The 18,531-nt window shown below is 50.1% G+C and overlaps 9 protein-coding genes across 9 annotated transcripts; 3 read left to right on the top strand and 6 right to left on the bottom strand.

Moving 5' to 3' along the window:
• Positions 1 to 883: 883 nt before the first annotated feature.
• VTN77DRAFT_2543 (uncharacterized protein) lies at positions 884 to 2,392 on the top strand (the record flags this gene model as incomplete). Its single annotated transcript, XM_069418394.1, has 10 exons — positions 884 to 958; positions 1,011 to 1,021; positions 1,084 to 1,313; positions 1,368 to 1,388; positions 1,447 to 1,469; positions 1,518 to 1,555; positions 1,611 to 1,748; positions 1,815 to 2,067; positions 2,126 to 2,292; positions 2,362 to 2,392. The coding sequence occupies 10 exons, from the start codon at positions 884 to 886 to the stop codon at positions 2,390 to 2,392; spliced, it is 987 nt and encodes a 328-aa protein (XP_069279169.1).
• A 385-nt stretch (positions 2,393 to 2,777) lies between these two features.
• Positions 2,778 to 4,078, bottom strand: VTN77DRAFT_2542 (uncharacterized protein; the record flags this gene model as incomplete). The annotated part of the gene is made up of 4 exons (XM_069418393.1): positions 2,778 to 2,950; positions 3,035 to 3,169; positions 3,264 to 3,929; positions 3,994 to 4,078. 4 exons carry the CDS (start codon positions 4,076 to 4,078, stop codon positions 2,778 to 2,780), a joined length of 1,059 nt encoding a protein of 352 aa, XP_069279168.1.
• Positions 4,079 to 6,514: 2,436 nt separating this feature from the next.
• On the top strand, positions 6,515 to 6,970 carry VTN77DRAFT_2541 (uncharacterized protein; the record flags this gene model as incomplete). Its single annotated transcript, XM_069418392.1, has 1 exon — positions 6,515 to 6,970. One exon carries the CDS (start codon positions 6,515 to 6,517, stop codon positions 6,968 to 6,970), a length of 456 nt encoding a protein of 151 aa, XP_069279167.1.
• Positions 6,971 to 6,985: 15 nt separating this feature from the next.
• On the bottom strand, positions 6,986 to 7,273 carry VTN77DRAFT_2540 (uncharacterized protein; the record flags this gene model as incomplete). The annotated part of the gene is made up of 2 exons (XM_069418391.1): positions 6,986 to 7,064; positions 7,113 to 7,273. 2 exons carry the CDS (start codon positions 7,271 to 7,273, stop codon positions 6,986 to 6,988), a joined length of 240 nt encoding a protein of 79 aa, XP_069279166.1.
• A 666-nt stretch (positions 7,274 to 7,939) lies between these two features.
• On the bottom strand, positions 7,940 to 10,054 carry VTN77DRAFT_2539 (uncharacterized protein; the record flags this gene model as incomplete). Its single annotated transcript, XM_069418389.1, has 9 exons — positions 7,940 to 8,116; positions 8,186 to 8,294; positions 8,376 to 8,431; positions 8,488 to 8,592; positions 8,648 to 8,916; positions 8,972 to 9,416; positions 9,490 to 9,665; positions 9,716 to 9,830; positions 9,914 to 10,054. 9 exons carry the CDS (start codon positions 10,052 to 10,054, stop codon positions 7,940 to 7,942), a joined length of 1,593 nt encoding a protein of 530 aa, XP_069279165.1.
• Positions 10,055 to 12,182: 2,128 nt separating this feature from the next.
• VTN77DRAFT_2538 (uncharacterized protein) lies at positions 12,183 to 13,394 on the bottom strand (the record flags this gene model as incomplete). The annotated part of the gene is made up of 1 exon (XM_069418388.1): positions 12,183 to 13,394. The coding sequence occupies one exon, from the start codon at positions 13,392 to 13,394 to the stop codon at positions 12,183 to 12,185; it is 1,212 nt and encodes a 403-aa protein (XP_069279164.1).
• A 493-nt stretch (positions 13,395 to 13,887) lies between these two features.
• Positions 13,888 to 14,936, top strand: VTN77DRAFT_2537 (uncharacterized protein; the record flags this gene model as incomplete). The annotated part of the gene is made up of 2 exons (XM_069418387.1): positions 13,888 to 13,924; positions 13,981 to 14,936. The coding sequence occupies 2 exons, from the start codon at positions 13,888 to 13,890 to the stop codon at positions 14,934 to 14,936; spliced, it is 993 nt and encodes a 330-aa protein (XP_069279163.1).
• A 284-nt stretch (positions 14,937 to 15,220) lies between these two features.
• On the bottom strand, positions 15,221 to 15,729 carry VTN77DRAFT_2536 (uncharacterized protein; the record flags this gene model as incomplete). The annotated part of the gene is made up of 2 exons (XM_069418386.1): positions 15,221 to 15,322; positions 15,445 to 15,729. 2 exons carry the CDS (start codon positions 15,727 to 15,729, stop codon positions 15,221 to 15,223), a joined length of 387 nt encoding a protein of 128 aa, XP_069279162.1.
• A 794-nt stretch (positions 15,730 to 16,523) lies between these two features.
• On the bottom strand, positions 16,524 to 17,444 carry VTN77DRAFT_2535 (uncharacterized protein; the record flags this gene model as incomplete). Its single annotated transcript, XM_069418385.1, has 1 exon — positions 16,524 to 17,444. One exon carries the CDS (start codon positions 17,442 to 17,444, stop codon positions 16,524 to 16,526), a length of 921 nt encoding a protein of 306 aa, XP_069279161.1.
• Between the last annotated feature and the right edge of the window lie 1,087 nt (positions 17,445 to 18,531).

Below are 18,531 nucleotides of genomic sequence, written 5' to 3'. Positions count from 1 at the left end.
CTGACAATAAATCGCGGACTTCTGCCAAGGAATAAAACATCCTCGGAGTTAGTAGGACCAGCGTTGGGTTGATTTGCGGTGCTGGCGGTGTCACGTAATTCTCGTACGGTGCGCTCCAGATCTTTGCGCAGCTCCGCCATCTGATTTGCACTCTGACTCGACAGCGTCAATCCTTCCTGCTGGATCTTATCGAGTTGCTGTTTGATGGACAACTGTTGACCACTGTAAGCGCGTAAGATGGGACGAATCCACCGGAAGCAGATTCAAATAAATAAACAGATGGACGCCCACCACAGCATCAAATTTAAGCGTAAAACGATCTGCATGCGATACTCGCTAAGTCTCTTATCTATCGAGGCTACTGCTTTCTCCTTCCGCATGCTCACCCAGGTGGTCTTTAAACTCTGCCATGTCGAGTTCTTCTCCTTGACCTTCAGCTTCGCGAGGATTTTGGAGAGGTCGCGAGACAAGTAGAGGCAGTTCTTGGAGAGTTTGGACAGATCTGTCTCATGCTTGCCTCCTGCTTTGAAGTCGCAATACAGGCCTTCAGTTACTTCTTGTAAGTCGTCTATTACGGTGCTGATGTGGGCGTTCTCCGGCGTGGTGCCTGTGGTGGAGTTGTAGACCTGGTACGAACCCTGGACGAGGTTCCACGCGAAGTCAACGAATGTCAGGATGCCGAATGCCAGTCCAACTGCCGTCACAGGATCCATATCGTCTGCTGAGGACGGTTGAAATCATGGCTGCGGGGATGGCCGTTGCTTCCTGACGAGGCTGAGTGGTCACGGCGGGTGCAGGATAGGCCGACAGAACACCGACCCCGCCCAATAATAATTGTTTCACCACCTCGACAACGCTCCCAGGCAAACGGACGATTCTTCGAATGGAACCGCCACAACAGCCAGCAGCCACAGCTGCCCCCCAGGTAGCTCACACCGTTGAGGTGGATGAAGAAGATGTACGTTCACAGTCAGTCAATTTGGCAGTGCACGAGCTTATCGTTCGAACAGTTTGAAGAACTGTACGCTTCCGTAGACCATCTCAACCATCTCACCAGATCAAAGGTTAATTTATCTGCATAAGCTCCCATTATTCCGCATCGTTCGCCTCGAGCGTGCGATCCCACGAGTGGAAACACGGGCGACGCTATCATAGCTATCAATCAGGAAGTTACCAGTTCCCCAACGATGAGTGGGAACAGGCCCGCCTGGACATGGTACACCATGTCGTCTATCGGCTGTTAGGCGACCGGCTGTTTCTGGCGCCAATCAACCCGCAAGGAATGCGAATTCTCGATATCGGAACGGGGACAGGTATGCTCCCGGTGCCAGTGCCATGATCGACACAGTAGCTGACAGTATTGACAGGCATCTGGCCAATTGAAATGGGTATGTAAATGTATCCTCTTCTTCAACCCGGCGAATATCTTGGGCTGAATCCTTCTAGGTGATCTCTATCCGTCAGCCCAAGTAAGGTCGCTGTGTGATGGGAGAAAATTCCTCTGACCTTTTTCTCAGATCGTGGGCAATGATCTCAGTCCGATTCAGCCACAATGGTAGGTGATTTCAACAGTCTTGGAATGGTCGAATCTTTTGCTTAATCAGATGTAGGGTGCCTCAAAATGTCCAGTTCCTGGTCGACGACGTGGAAAAAGACTGGGTAGAAACCCAGCCTTATGATTACATTCACTGCCGGTATATGTGTGCATCAATTCGGGACTGGCCCAGGCTGGTTCAGCAATGTTATCAGTCAGTGGCCTCTCCTTCCCTCCTTCCCTCCTTTCCTCTTTCATTGACTTCTAGCTGACAAATTAGAAACCTCAAACCCGGTGGCTGGGTCGAGTTTCAAGATTTCGAAGGTCTGCCATATAGCGAAGACGGCTCCGTCACGCCGGAAAACCATCTAATAAAAATGCTCCACCACCTTGGAGAAGCATGCGACAAGGTCGGACGCACCCTGAATACAGGCCCATTCCTGAAAGGCTGGGTGGAGAAGGCCGGGTTCACGAGGATCGAAGAACAGGTCTTTAAACTGCCGATTGGAACGTGGCCAAAAGACCGTCGACTGGTGAGTCGATATCCCTCCCTACCTAGGTAAGACGCACTGCTAATCGAGACATGTAAAGAAGGAAATGGGCGCTTTCATGGCAGTCTCCTTTATCGAGGGAGTCGAAGGGTTCACTGCTTCCCCTTTTCTCGATATTCTGGGCTGGTCCAAGGAAGACGTAGCCGCGTTGAATGAAAAAGTCCGGGAGGATGTGACGAGAAGAGACGCTCATCCGATATATAATTTGTAAGTATTTCTGCTGTGTTATGCGAGCATGGTACATATAGAAGTGGGAAAATGCTAACAGTACAACAGCTATGTAGTGACTGCGCAAAAGCCGGCATAATTCATAGATATACAGACAATGACTTGGAAATATAAGGTTATATCGACGGTTAGCAAGTTTATTTGGGGTAAATGAGCTGAACCAGCTGTATGGAGTGGACTTTGATCTTTACTGCCTGTTAACCTACCTATCTAGCTAGGTGAGGTTAATTAACGATCCATCTTGTACCTACATAACAGAGTAGGTATGTTAGATCTAGCAAAAAATATCTTTTTTCTTTTCTTTTCTTTTCTTTTTTTATCTCGCCCATTCCGGGAGATGTCAACATATGTACTGTAGTTCCGTACTGTACCATGTGCTTCCGCCCTTCTTTTAGTACATAACTCAATTGAAAACGAGCTAGCTACATACATACCTACGCTGTATAATACGTACTCAACACAGGTCAGATCATGCTATTACTTCGAGATGATCCCGGTCCCTCTAGGTCAAACGTCCTCCCTACCAACTCCTCACTCAGCCGATACAGCTTCTCCGCCGCATAGAGGTCCAGCGCGAAGGGCGCGGCCTGGCCAAACTGACAGTCGCTGAGATAGACGTCAGGTGGCTCGGGAGGTTCTGTAGGTAGACGCGGGTTAGCACGTACTCGGTAGTAATAGGTAATGTAATTATATGAAGAATAGAGGTATCTGCTGTACATACCGTTCAAAGCAGGATCAAATGCCGCCACCAGCATCGTCGCAGCCCCCTCGTCCAAGGATTTCCAGTATGAACCTGTCTTGGCGATGATCTTGTTGCCTTCTTCGTCGAGGTTGCGGCTGAGGCCGGTCCAGATGGCTGTTCGGTGGACAGTTAGCAGGAAGTAGCCAGGTCTGAAGACAAGAGAGAAAGAGGAAAAAGAAAAAGAAATAGAGAAAGGATATGCACGTACATCCCGGATGAGTAGCATACGACACAATCCCCTTATCCTTCAGCTTCTGGCTCAGATACGCCGAAAACAAAATGTTGGCTGTCTTCGACTGGCCATACGCCAACCAGCCATTGTACTCGCCCGCCTTGCCGTACACGGCCGTGATCCCCGGCGGCGGCTGCTCCTCCGGCGGGACCTCCTTGCCCTCGATATTGTAGTCGTGGAACCGGATGGGTGACAATCGGTGGCCGGCGCTGGTGACGTTGACGACGCGTGTCGCGCCGACGACACCAGACTTGGCAGCAGCATTCTTCAGTCTGTCGAGCAGTAGATGCGTGAAGAGGAAATGGCCGATGTGGTTCGTGCCGAATTGCAGCTCGATCCCCTCGGCGGTCCTCTGCGGCGTCAGGACCATGACGCCGGCGTTGTTGATCAGCACATCGACCGTGTCGACTTTGGCGGCGATCTGGGCGGCTGCTTGCTCGACGGAGCGCTGCGAGGAGAGGTCCATGGGGACGATCTCGACTGCAGATTTAGCCTTGGGCGAGTTGTTGTAGATCTCCTGCGCCACCTGTTCCAGCTTCTCTTTCGTGCGCGACGCGAGGAACAGCTTGGATGGATTCTGGCTGGCGATGGCCAGGGCCATGGCTTGCCCGAGGCTGTTGGGTGCGACGCCGGTGATGACGACTGTATCAGCATCATATCAGCTTGCGCCATGAAAAGGAAATAATCTTTGTGCAGTAAATACTACCATTCTTATTGCGAATTTGATTTGAAAACGCCCTGGCGACCTCTGTCGCGGTGGTCGTTGCACCGAATTCAGGATGGGACGTCATTGTTGCAGTAGCTTTGTATAAGATCTCTGAATTCCTTCCTTCTATAATGTCAAACAGTGCATAATATAAGGTCCTTCTGAAAGAAAGTAGATCCTCACGGATTCACATTCATATCCAAGTACAGTAATACAGTACAGTGCACGCAGTTATGTGGATAGCTATCTACATAGATAGATAGAGAGAGAGATAGATCGGATGCCCACAAGTCACCCTCCAGAGGGCTCAGATAATTAATTACCTCAAGGGGGCAGGTAGTAGTAATTGCAGTCAAGTTACTCACGTGGGATTCCACAACCTAGGAACCAAATAAATAGTTAACCTGTGGATATAGAGTGAGCCCCACAAAATCATATCCAATTCCCTAACCATGTACCTACTAATCAAGTCAAAGCACATCTCCAACTAGAGTAATAGCGTAGCAGCCATACATGTAATCAGTCGTCAGTCAGGTTCGGGACCAAGATCCCCAGAACTGCCGAGAAACATCGTCTAGGTAACTATTTCTCCGTATTCGACAGTGCTAATCACTGGCTAAACTCAATCCCAATTGGATTAAATTGAAGTGAGCCAAATTAAATTAAACCTAATTGGCCAGGAATTATCTAGGTAATCTACTTACCTCCCGACTCCATGCAGGCATCCGTCGTGACTCGTGACTGACTAACCGGTGAAACCGAAATCTGCGGGGGATATCCTTATCATTATTCATATTAGCTAGGTTAGGCACGAACCCATGGTTATGATCGATCATGTGGGGTAAGTACAGTACAAGGAGTAGTAGGACGGATCGAAATTGTTAAGCACATAGATCTAGGAATACATGTGCTCCACCTGTCAAAAGGACGAAATGTATGTCAACGTTTCACAGTGTCGGAGACAAAGAATTTGACTAATAATAAAGAAAGAATGAGAGAATGCTTAGATAGATTAGGTAGAAAGATCCATCGACTCATAGGAGACGGGTGTGACGTGAAGTAAACAGCCCCGCAAGATAGCGTGCTGCTCCACTATATATGCCATCTAGAGGGGTAACTTAGGCATCTTAGCTAGTTACCTATCTAGGCAAGTAAGTTCACATGTATTTATCATTATTAAGATAGAAATAAAGCAATATGTTCTCGGCTCGTACCGGAGTTGCCCCATGTTCCCCATACTATAATACATGTGTGCATACCCCAGGGCGCTATTAAATACTGTGTACATTTCATGGGGCTAATCACGAACAAAGAATAATAATATCTGGTGACGCAGGAAAGAATTCCTAAATTGTACAATACAGTACATACATAGCTATCATTTAAGCTCTCCTTAGATCAAAGACCTGCTCCCGGTTCAGTCATTGCAAGCTTTTTCAAGTCCTAGGAGAGAGAAGACTAGGGCTTTCTTAGCCATATCATATCCCATTTCTTTTTCATTTTCTTCTCTTCCCTTCTATTACACTTTGACACTCGAACAATAGCTTCCTTCCATCTGCGTGAACGATCGATATTGCGAAATTTAGAATAAAAAAAATCATAGAATTAGGATTGAGTGCAACACAACATGGCGATACAGAATGGATCGGCTGCGTCTGCGTCTCCGTCGCCCACTCCAACGGGCATCAAGGTCGTCATTGTCGGTGCGGGTGAGTATGGTCCTGTCGTCTGACAGAATCAGGCAGAGAAAGAAAGAATCTCCATGATTGACTGTATTTCTAGGATTCGGCGGGTTGACTGCGGCCATCGAATGTCATCGACAGGGCCATACGGTCGAGATATATGAGTCATTTCCGGGTATGTAGCTGCATACACTGTCAAATCCGACCCTGTATAGTCAAGTCAAGTCAAGTCAGCTGCTGACTGGTTAGAACTCAAATCCCTCGGCGACATCATCTCCTTCGGCCCCAACGCCGGACGCATCTTCTACCGCTGGTCCAACGGCTCCGTGGCGGCGCGGTTGCGCCCGCTGAGCATCGACCTGCGCAATTACGGCTTCAAGATCCACAAGTGGGATACCGGCGAGGTGGTCATCACGCAGCCGACGCCGGAGATGGACCCGGAGGCGCCGTTCTTCAATGGCCATCGCGGCGAGCTGCATTCTGTCGTGTTCCATTATGCTCGCGACGAGCTGGGTATTCCTATCCATTTGGGGCACCGGGTGACGCGGTACTGGGAGGATGAGCATCAGGCGGGTATTATCTTAGATGATGGCGAGAAGGTGAGCGATAATACCGACGTGAGATGAATTGTCTGTTCTGACGAATTAAAGATTGTCGCTGACGTCGTCATCGGAGCGGATGGCGTCCGGTCCAAGGCTCGAGAACTCGTCCTGGGGTACGTTGACAAGCCCAAGTCGAGTGGCTATGCGGTGTATCGAGCTTGGTATGTCTCGTCCGGTCTTGTCTCAGTTTTTCAATATGGACTCTTGCTGATTGATGCAAGGTTCCCCAACACCGACATGATCAAGGACCCGCGCACCAAGCAATTCTGCGAGAACGGCGACACGTTCAACGGCTGGATTGGGCCGGATGTGCATTTCCTGTTTTCGACGATCAAGAACGGGCAGGATTGCTGCTGGGTGTTGACTCATAGGGTATCCTCCAGTCATTTACACACATGGATGTACAACATCTGTGCTAACAACTCGATGTCCAGGACGAAGCCGACATCGACGAATCGTGGTCCTTCCCCGGCAAGCTGGAGGACGTGTACAAGGTGCTCGAGGGCTGGGATCCCATGTGTAAGGCGATCGTCGAGAAGACGCCGTCGCTGGTCGACTGGAAGCTCGTGTATCGCGACCCGCTGCCGCGCTGGGTCAGCGACAAGGGACGCATCGCGCTGCTGGGCGACTCTGCGCATCCGTTTCTGCCGACGTCTGCACAGGGAGCGGCGCAGGCCATGGAAGATGGCGTGACGATGGCTATGTGTCTCAAACGAGCAGACAGTAAAGACCGGATTCCGGCCGCGGTGCGGGCGTATCAGGAGATTCGGTAAGCAACAATCCCTCCCTTCCTCATCAGCAGTCATCATGATAACTATGGAATATACTTACTTACGATGTTGATACAGCTACGACCGCGTCCGCAAGGTGCAGAAAACAGGCGAGACGACGCGCGACATGTGGCACAAGACGGACTGGGAGAAGGTGAAGAAGAACCCGGAGTCGATCCAGCTGCCGCGGGAGGACTGGATCTTCAAGTTCGATGCCGAGAAGCATGCCAACGAGGTGTTTGACGAGGTGGTGAAGAAGTTTCTATAAATATTAACATATCTTACGAGTTGAGGCGAGTCTATTGGTCTTCATCTTTATCTTGTCTTGATCCTGCAGGTCCTTGTTAGGTTCATGGATTTTAGTTCTTTTTCTTTTTCTTTTTCTAGAACCATTCGGTATGTTTGGATGAGCTATCGACACTACCTACCTACCTAGGTACTTAGTAAGTATTGTGGTAGTAGAACCTGCTGACAGGAGTGCAATGTAGCACACGGTACAGCACGTAGGGAAGTATGTACACAGATAGACACTAAGGATACTATAAATACACCCTGCAAAGGATTCCTTTTTTTTCCCCTTTTTTGGGGGGTAAGAGGTGGACTTACACTGATGATCAGTAGCAGATGATTTCGTTTTTAACAAAGAAAAATAGAGAGAGATAGACAGTATACCACCAGTTCCTTTCTTGACTTTCTGCTGATTGCATCATGTCTTTCATGTCTTTATCGCGCTCTTTCCTTGATATACATGTCTTGAGTATTGCCAATATCTCATCCACATCATGACATCACATCCAATTCGCATATTTTTTCCTTTTCTCTCTCACACGGAGACCACCGAAAAAAAAAACGGTAAAGAAGGAAAAAGAGAAATTCAACAAGATCGACTGATTTAGTCAACCCTCTCAATGACCTCCTCCGTTACGCCATCAACCTCCTTCTCCTTCTCCTTCTCATTCGCGTTCTCCTTCCCTGCCTCCGCGCTATTCTTCCTCTCCATAGCTTCCAGCGCGGCACGACCGACGCACTTGTAGGATGAGAATTTGCGCGCGGGGACGCGCATTTCGAACTGTAAAAAAAAAACACATAAATTAGGATACAAAAACTTTTCTGTATAGTCTTAAGGGTAATGGCCTACCATCTCATCAATCTCCTCCAGAGTACGATTCTTGACTTCCGGCAGGTAGAAGTACACCCATGCAGCGCCGATGAGGCAGGATGGGAACCAGATGTAGCCGTATTTGGGGCTGTCATGCACATCATAATGATTAGTTTATTTCCCTTTTTTTTCTATGTAGATGTATTGTTTATTGCTGTAGCATGCTTACCCCCAGCCCAGCGAGTCGGGATTAATAAAGTACGGCGCTGTAAAGGTCGCGAGCCACTGTTCAGTCACAGCATTAGCAAGCATTAATTCAATTAAAAGGGCTACAAGCTTACAGCGCCCAGGAAGCCAATCGCCGCCGCCAAACCGAATGTATACGATCGAAGTCGCTGCGACGGCAGCTCGCCGCCAGACACCCACGCATAAGTCGAGACCATCCCCTGTTTATATCGATCAGGCACGCTATTTCAGAACTGACGAATCTGAGAAACTCACGTTGTATCCCACGATGAATATCACCGCCAACGCGACAATCACCTTGCCTGTTGACTCCGACCCCGGCTGCACCGTATAGACAATCGCCGTGATCAGCTGGCTGATACCGCAAATGGTCATGCCGACCATCAAGAAGACGCGTCGACGCCCGTACCGAGCGGCTACCATGCTGTTTATCACGATGGCTACCACGCCCAGCGCCGTCAGGATGCAGCTGTTCTGGAACGCGTTGCCGACGTTGGCCATTTCGAAGAAATACGTTCCGTAGGCTGGCTGATTAGTAAGATTCTATCTCGACTGGTTGACAATCGACGACTGACATACCGATCATGTACATCGCACCGCTGGCAGCCTGCAGCGTCACCCCACATACAGCCAGGACCGTCCGTCGCCGGTCAACCGGGTTGGTGAACATGTCCCAGACTGACACGCCGGCGGCTAGGTTCTGCTCCATGTCCAGCGCCGCCTGCATCTCGTCCAGCTCGGGCCCGACGGTGCCCGGGTCCGGACGCAGCCACAGCAGCGCCTTGCGCGCCTCCTCCCGCCGGTGCTGCTGCAGTAGCCACCGGGGCGACTCCGGGATGAACAGCATGCCCAGGCAGAGGATCGCGGGGATGATGTAGATCAAGCCCAGCGGGATAATGTAGCAGTTCTTCCCGAGGATCTTAGCGGTGAAGTTGTCGATGATCGTGCCGATGAGCGAGCCGATCGAGGTCCAGAATTGGAATGTCGAGATCATGACGCCGCGGTATCGAGCGGGGGCGCATTCCTGTCGTCAGTTAGCTGACATGCTGGTCCATTATCAAGACAATATCGTCAATCAAAGTTACAGTGCTACCGACCTGAATATACAGCTGAGAAAACGTCATGAGAAGGCCGTTCCCCAGCCCGATGATGAAACGACCTGCGTACAGCGCGCCGATCGACGTGGTTGTCATCATGATGATGTTGGCGACGTAGATCAGAAGGCATGCCATCCGCAGGCTGTTTTTGCGACCCAGAAACACAGCAATTGGACCTAACTCGTTTAGCGAGTCGTAAGATGAGCAAAGATACGGCAGAGCTCACCGGCCGCCGACGACGCAATGAATGCGCCGAGCGTCATCAGAGACGAAATGAGCTGTTGGCGCGTGTAGGAGATGTTCCATCCGATCGAAGTCGAAGGATCTCTCTCTCCAAAGACCTGAAAATCACCCACATATCAGAATAGAAGAACTAAAAAAGAAGCGAGAGCAGCAAGCTGCATGCTTCATGATGAGAATCTACCTCGAGAAATCCAATCATGGCCTGAAAGCCACCGATCAACGTAAAGTCAACTCCATATTGGAATGGAGACATGGAAATCAAGGTGCAAGCGGCCAAACATTTCCAGTTTGCGAGGATGCCACTCTTCTCGGTAGGCGCCATGTTTGTTGTCTGCTGAGTGCTGAATGCAATCTGCTATCTCAAGACAAGACAAGACAGGGAGTGCAGAGCAGACAGACAACTTGCCAGGACTTCTGCCATGCATGCATCCTGGCCACAGACATGGACCCTGAATTGATTATTATCTATGCCAAGGTCGACTGTGAGACTACATCCCATTGGCGCCGGTTGAAAGTCATCTGCGCCAGGGCCCAGCACGCTCGGCAGTTAGACTGACAACTGCCTGCCTGGCTGACTGAATGACTACCTGCTCTGAGGTTGTCCCTGCCGCTCCCAAGTCTGGGGAAATTGTGGGGCGTTGTGGAGAGATCAATTTACCCCAGACGGAGAAGACTCCCCATGGGGTTGGAAGCCGGAGCCAAATTCGAGCTAAGTTATTATTCAGCAGGCACAGAACAGATCCATGACAGGTATGACCCTGTCACTTCCCATTATGACTATTAGCTGGCGGAACGAGGCGACGCCAGGAATGGATCGGTTGGCCACGCCATTCCATTCAGACCCTGCATTTCACGCTCATGCTCATGCTCATGCGTCCGAGGCGTGTCACCCTGTCTAGGGGTCAAGATCAAGGTTGGATTCTTCAGCCGTTATCCATGCATACACTGAGTAAGCCCGTCCATCCTATTGGCATTGATCAATCACTCAGTCAGCCAATTCGTTCGCATCTATAAAACCAAAATGGTAGGTAGCGAAGATCATCAATCACTCTGTTGAGTCATCATAGCCGGACTCAGACATCTTCCCTGCTTTTGTGTCTTTGTAACGCGTGGAAGCCTCACCAGCCGTATGGGTACCATAGACAGATAGATAGAGTGTCTGGTTTGCCCGCTCTATGCCAATGGTAGGCAGTATTTGCAATTCATCGAGTCTCAGTGTCGATTGATTTGGTGTATGACACACACTGTCAGTCCCAATCAGCTTACTCAGATCTCGTGGCTCTTTCTCTTTCTCTCTCCGTGGCAGAGCCCAGACCAGGACAAACCAGGCCGTACCTAGTATTGAACACGTATTATCGCACTGGGCAAGTGACGCCGAAAGCGACAAATGCCATAGTCAATAGGAGCTCTCTCGGACAAGCTAGTCAAACTAAGAGCTCAGACAGCTGTCATCTGTCAAAGGACCGACCGCTGCGGGGTAATTAGTGAGTGGACCTGGACCAGCTGATAAACTAGCAAAGCAAGTCAGGGTGGTAAATTCAAGGTAATTATCGGGAATCAAGAATGTGGAGAAGGATATCTTTGGCCATGTTCTTTTCCCCAGCTATTGTCGATCGTTTTTCCACGGCCAAACCAAAAACGAAGAAGAAAGGATGTCGCGGGTTGACGCGAGTTGGAGAAGTTGGCATGTGACATGACTGATCGAGGGGACCTCACACACCTAGGTAGGTAGGTAGGTAGGCACTCAAGACTCTGGCCTATTGATAATAATTATTATTATATTCTAAAACTAATAAAATGTCAAGAGTAAAACTTCCGAGATATCTTCGTATTCATTCATTAAAGACATTAATTAAGTTAATAAAATTTCTTGAAAAATAAAATAAATGATGCACCGTACCGTCCTGTCCCGTGTTCCCTCCATGTTCTCCATGAAAGAAAGAAAGAAAGAAAAGAAAGAAATGAAAGAAAAGAATCCCACCCACCCACTCACTCATTCATCATGACCACCAATACAGTGGACTGAGTTGAATTTAGAGATGGACGAAATGTAAGATTCTAATGAGGAGCCCCATCAGAATGAGTTTAAGGATGTTTGTTGTTTCGTTTTGGAAACAACTGACTGGCTTGATCCAGCTCCCTGACTGCCAGTTATTTACGGTATATGCAGTATCAACAGCGACCCGAAATGCTGTCAATGAATAATACCCTCTCATGTCATCGTCATCATCGTCATCGTCAGTCCCTTTCCTAGAAACTGAACTTGCCACACATTTGAGCTCTCTTATGCTCGGGAACCGGCGTTAAAGACGTCGGCGGGTTGAGTCCATCTTAGATGAACGTCCGCTCGATAATACTGGAATATATGCCGCGCCCGACAATCGACAACTGACGATAAACGTCAGGCAGAGACTCTCCTCCTGTATTCCGTCATGACCTCGGACAGCCCGTCATCCGTTTGCCGGAGTGATTGGCACCTCCAGTCCTCCCGGTGCCCAGGACGGCATATTCCGACCATGACTCGCATGGTTGCCTTGATACTCATCCCCATTAAAGCCGTTTGCTGTGTTGTTTCCGGCTTCCCCATTAGCAACCGGCTGAGCGCGAGGATTGTTCTGTGGCACTGGATGCGGAGGTAGATAACTGTTGCCCGTAACATTTCCCTGATTCGGGAAAAAGCTCTGGTTCAGGGCTCCACACGTAGTGCAGGTGAACTCAATCTTGAAGTTCGTAAGCACCAGTTGAGCTGCCGCCGGATGGCCGCTCTGCGGTGGCGGCTGCTGCTGCTGTCTCTGAGGCTTGGGGGTTGATTGCGGTGGAGGTACTTGCGGAGGAACCTGTGGAGGAACCTGTGGAGGAACCTGATTTTGGGCCGGAGGTTGGGCGAATGGTTGCGGCGGCGGCGGAAGCGTATTGATCTGTGAAGGGTGATGCGAGACAGACCTCGATTCAGAAGAGGGTGCCTGGCTGTGGTGGGATATGTTGGATACCGACTGACTGTGCGATTGCGGTGGAGCAGTGGAATCCGGCGAAGTGCTATCCTGATCCATACCTCCGCCTTCAATCAGCGTATGCGGTAGCCCATTCTGAGGCCACCGTTCCTCCGTAAGATTGCTGAACGCCGTCCCGTTCCCTGGTTGTATTGGAGCTGGCGGCGCTGACTGCTGTTGCGGCGCGTCACTCTCACCACCCGAGGTTTGGTCCGGATTCGCTCTCGACTGTCGCGGTTGTAGTTTGGTCAAAGCCCGTTGGGCCTGTCTCATGGAAATATCGTAGCCATGATAGCGTTTGACTGCCTCCACGACGTCCTGACCCTTGATCTTACTCTTCATATCGAACAGTTTGGGAATTTCATTGAGCAGAAACCGCACATGAGACGCTTCGGACCGCGCAGGAGTCGTTCCTGACGAGGCTGCGTTTCGACGACAACTGTGGGCGTCTTGCAGGCTGGTGATGTAGGTCGCATTCTTGTTCGCGCGGCATACGACCCGGAAAAAGCAATTGGGAGAGGAGCGACAGCCAAGGACGACGCTCTTCTTGTTGCTTCGCACCACCCGGAGGTCCCAATGCTGTCTGACGGAGATGCTCCGGATGAAGGACTTGAATTCCTCGAGCGAGTTGAATCTTTGGCCCGCATGGAGCCCCGAGTACATTTCGGTCATGGCACGAGAGGAAATCGCAGAGCTGGAAGAGGCTGGAGGATTGATGTCATCAGCAATCTAGTGCAATTGGCATGACGGGGCACAACGCATACGCGAGAGCAGTCTTTGACGAGAGGAGAGTCCACTGCGATAATTAGGTGGAATCAGGCACGCGTCGTGTCGGTGAGAAACATGGAGGATTGCAGTCTGCCACGCCCAGAGGGCGGGAAAACAAGTAGAACAGACCCAATGCCAGCAGGGTCAGGTAATCGTGTGGAACGTAAATTGGAGGACAGGGCAGGGCGAAGCTCAGCTCGTGGAGCTCCATGAGAGGATCCAACATAAAGCTCGCTTGGAGACCGGTGGGGCGCGAGCTTAACAAAGACCCCGGACTGGATGGCGATCGATCGATCGAACAGCCCCAGCCTCGCCAGAGTCACCGCCATTATTAACTCGCCAGCAAACCTCAGCTGTTTCCACCTCCACAAAAGCTGGAATTACAGACACACACATCATGTCTTCCTACGCCCTACTAGACCAGGCTGAGGAAGGTAGGATCTGTTTTGCCTCTTTTTCTTTTTCTTTTTCTTCTAGCTGACGACCCCAGATGGCCTGCACAAATTCCGCCTTCTCAACGTCGAAGAAAAACCATTCAAGCGAATCACCAAACGTCTGCTCGCACGCGACTCGCTGATTCTCAACCCTCCGACGCTCCCTCCCACTCCGCCCCCAGAAGGAACAGACGCCGATGCGGCCGCAGCTGCGGAGGCGGAGAGACAGAAGAAGCTCGAAGAATGGCGCCAGTTCAAAGAGGACGTGACGCTGGACTTTGCCGCGTTCGAGAGCAGCATCGCCCGCATCCAGTTCCTGCTGACGAGCAACGAGAAGGAACGGGAGCGATATGCGGCCGAAAAACTGCGCATCCAGCAGACGGCCCAGGAGGTGCGCGACAACACAGCGGAACTACGCATCCAGCTCGAGGCCGCGCAGAAGACGCTCGCGCTGCGGAAAACCTACGATGACCTCGCGGAAAAGATCACGAGTAATCGCCTTCTTCGGCCGCGGGAAGACCAGCTGGCCAACCTGGAGAAGCTGCGGGCGGAGATCCTGGACCTCGAGAAAGAGAGCAGGGAGTACGCCAAGACGTGGTCGGAGCGACGCGAACAGTTCGGCCGCATCGTCGAGGAAGGCATGCAGCTGCGACGGTTGATCCGCGACGAGAAGGAGGAGGTCGAGCGCAGAGAAGGAATGCAGGAAGGCGGAGAGGGAGAGGCCGGAGAGGGCAGTAGCGTCAACACCCCGCGACCAGACGCTGAGACTCAGCCCAGTGTGGATGAGTCGACGACTGCTTCTGCGGCTGGCTCACTCCAAGTAGAGAAGCCTCAAACAGAAACGCGGGCGACATCCCCTTTACGCCAGTCGATGACCACGTCGGACGAGAAGACGGAAGAAGACGTCAATATGGCGGATGAGGGGGAGGTGACCGACAAGGCGGAGGGAGATGAGCTCGAAGAGGGCGAGGAGATATCCGACAACAGGGGAGAGAAAATGGATACCAGTTGAGGCGACACGAGTTGTATCTTGACTATTTCTTTGATATTCTCTTGTACAGTACGGCATGATACATTGGCGTTGGTTTGGTCTGGTCAGGTCAGGATAATCTTCTTAACAAATGGATAGATATGTGCATGGCATGGTCTGCCCTAAGTTTATGCTTTTGTTTATTTTTCTTTCGATGTCCGTCGAGGCCGTAGCAATGAAGGCAGCCTCAACCAACTTAATTTATTGCATTCCACTCCATTCTATACAATATTGACACAGAGTTAAGTTATGATATTCTTTTCGAATCAAGCAGACTCCCTAAGTGCGGTTTTGGCCTTGGAAATAGCATCCTTTGCGGCGTTGATCAGTTCGACATTGCTCTCGGAGCCTTTCTGGCCTTCCTCGGCCTGTGTACGAGCCATCAGTAAAAAGAAAAGGAGAGACAGAATGGTCTATGCATTCTATATTTGACACAGGCTAGCAGCCACGCTGAATCAGAATGAGACAACAATATATAGGAAATACTCACCACTAAACCCTCCAACTTAGCAACCGCATCGTTAATCTTCTGCCTCAAGCTGGGAAACACGGCCTTCGTCTCTTCGATAACTTTACGCTGCTGCTTCAGCAAGAATTCGCGGTTTCCGTCATCATCGTCGTCGCCACTGTTGGAGGAGCCGGCTTTTTGCTCCGCTTCCATCTTGCGCAGGCGGCTCGTCTGCTCCTCCAGTTCGCGGTGGTAGGACATTTCCTCATTGACGAGGCGCACGAGAGCTGAGGTGGCGACGGAGAGGGGGTTTTTTGGTGGTGCCATTTTCTTTTCCAGGATTTATTTTATGTGTATGTGTAAGGTAGATATTATTGGGTGATTTGATAGCGCTTCCTGGCGAAAGAGATCAGTACGTGCATTTTATCGATCAAATAAAATCATAATATGATTAGAATAAGTATTTGTCATTGGTTCATTGAGTGAACCCCTCAGAGAGGACAATTGTTTGTTTTGATCCAATGCTTGGTGGAATAAATCAATCTGGAAGGAAGATGATGTAATGTCTCGAGCATGTTACTCGGAGGCACATAATACATGTGTGCATGCAGGACATTCATGAGCTAAAACAAAAAGGCAGTTGGATGAACTGGACTGAATAGAAAGATGTGAAACGTAAAAAGAAACAGGAATCCTGCATTCATTACTCGAAAGGACATTGATACCGATCCAGTGTAGCGGCGGGGCATTTGTGTATGCCGACCAAAACTGAAGAAAAAGATAGATGCCTCGACACAAGGAAAATAGTATGTTTCTTACCTGAGAAGAGTAGTACCTTTCACAACAACAGTCCAGGAATCAACCAGAAGGAAAACTTCAATGCCTATTCACAAGCTCCATGAATTTATTCCGTGTGATGCTCCTTATGACTGAAGCTAACAAATATCGTTTGGTTCGGTTTGCACTGTTTGCCCCGCGGGGTCGCGTCAACTGGCACGTGATGAGAATATGTATAGCAGACGACTTGACTGCCTTCCAGTATATTAAGTACCAGAGCGAGATGAAATCATGTAGCAACATGAAATTTGAGTACAAATTACATTGATCTCCCTGTCAACAAACTAACTCCCCACCTCAACAGTCAGACAGATCCCCGGACCCTTGCGTGTTTCATACAACCCTAGCTGGTTCTCCACGCGCAAGCACACCTCCCTCCACTGAACTCGCACTCTCACCTGACCTTTAGGCAGGACCTTATCCTTCGGATAATTCTCGTCATCTGCCCGCCATCCCAACTTGCGATCCACAATGTAAGCTTCGGTCTGAGAAAAGGATTTCTTTGTCCGTCCCCAGAAGGACTTTTTCGAGGTGGTGGGACTGGATGCCGATATCGATGATTTCTGGGACTCTGGCGATGCGGATGGATCTGGCTCTGCCTCCACTCGATGCCCGCTTAGGGCCAGTCTGGCTCGGAGAGAAGACCCAAGCTCGTCCATGACTGCGGGTTGTCGCCAAAACTCCAGGGTATACTCTTCTCCATCTAGGCGAACAAGTTTCACGACCTCATCGGAAGGGAAACCAACGATTTCAGGCTCCTTGGGTGGAGAGTACGGGTCTGCTTTTGCCTCGTTCTGAAGGGAAGGAACGTTGGAGGGGATGAGAAGCAAGACGCTTTTATACAGTCCTGAAGCAGCTTGTTCCATGAGCAGCGGATCGACATATGTCGACAGGATGGAATGGATTCTTCGCAGACGCGTTTCGTCTAGCTGTTGGTGTAGAGGTCCCTGCCATCTGGCGCGCTGGATAAGGGTCGAGGGGCTAGAGCGGATGCTCTCCTCGTAGGAAGGGACAGCGTCGTCGGCTGGAGCAGCGAAATTCGCCTTGGACATATTGCGTGGTCGAATTATTTTCAGTGAAGAATAGGCAGGAAGCAGGAGAGGCAAGGTGTCAATAAAATTCCTGCATGAAAGAAAGGACACTGGTCCAATGTCGCGAACAAACTGCAGGTTCTCGTATAGAGACCTATTTTTACCGCTTGTCATGTGCTGGCATGGCCTGCAGCTAACGACCCTCGAAGGAATTCACGAAGTCGGGCCAGTAGTATAATTCTGCTCATATATTATCGATTATCGACCAATCGTCAACCCAAGTGGTTGGAAGATGCAGTTTACAGTTTGTTAATGCTGGCAAGTGACATCAAGAGTACCTATGTACGAAGTATGCAGGTAGCAATTCTTAGCACCACGGGTACCTACCTGCTAAGTTACAGGTAGCTGTCTGCCTTCCAGTCAGCCCTGTCGATAATCCTGTACCAACGAATCATCTTGTCGAATAACCGGTGCCCGTTGACTGGAGAGTTTGTTAGTCTGCATAACAGAATGTCACTGCACTACCAACACTCCGCATTTAGGCAGGCACAGCCTCAATATTACAATCCTATTACGGAGTAGATTAGATCGTATTCTCTCGGTAGAACACTGGGGATGTCATTCATTGCCTAACCTACCTAGGCAGAGCCGCATCAAAGGACCCTAGAAGTTGGCACTCATTAACAGTTATAGAGTTTACTCAATCGACAAAAATCTGGTGAGGCATTATTCTAGGCCCCCAAATCATGACATAAACAGGGCTTCGAAGCTGCGCATCCCTACCTCGTGGGTATACTAATTAATGGTTGCACTAGATGCACTGCCATCATCCTTCATTCCCGCGTGGTGCCCGGAGATTATCGCTTATTAGCTCTGTTCAGACAGAGATCAGACAATCAGATCGGTTCCAAAGGAACTAGCGCCAACGTTGTGTTGCCCGACTTTGACGCGCATACATCCATGGCTGGCCCTGTAGGCTGCAGCATCCAGTCCATATCAGTGCCCGCGTATTTGGGGCAATGACCAATAGTGATACATACGAGAAATGAGGGACGCCTTGCCTAGAAGCCTCTGCCTATCATGGATGGATCCATGGAGTTACAGTATGGCAATGCTGAGAAAGTCTGCCAAGGTTCCGCAGATAGAGAGCAAGGATATCGGAGAGCGACGATAGGTATATAATGCTTCTGTACCACGTCAGTCATGCAGGAATCATCTGTCCATTCATGCAAGGTGTCAGATACAGATCTCGTTATCAGCT

Source organism: Rasamsonia byssochlamydoides (genome assembly GCF_041956645.1).
Source record: "Rasamsonia byssochlamydoides strain NRRL 3658 unplaced genomic scaffold VTN77scaffold_19, whole genome shotgun sequence".
Classification (NCBI taxonomy): domain Eukaryota; kingdom Fungi; phylum Ascomycota; class Eurotiomycetes; order Eurotiales; family Trichocomaceae; genus Rasamsonia; species Rasamsonia byssochlamydoides.
Note: the sequence above shows the minus strand (reverse complement) of the source record. Positions and strands in the feature narration are given on the sequence as shown.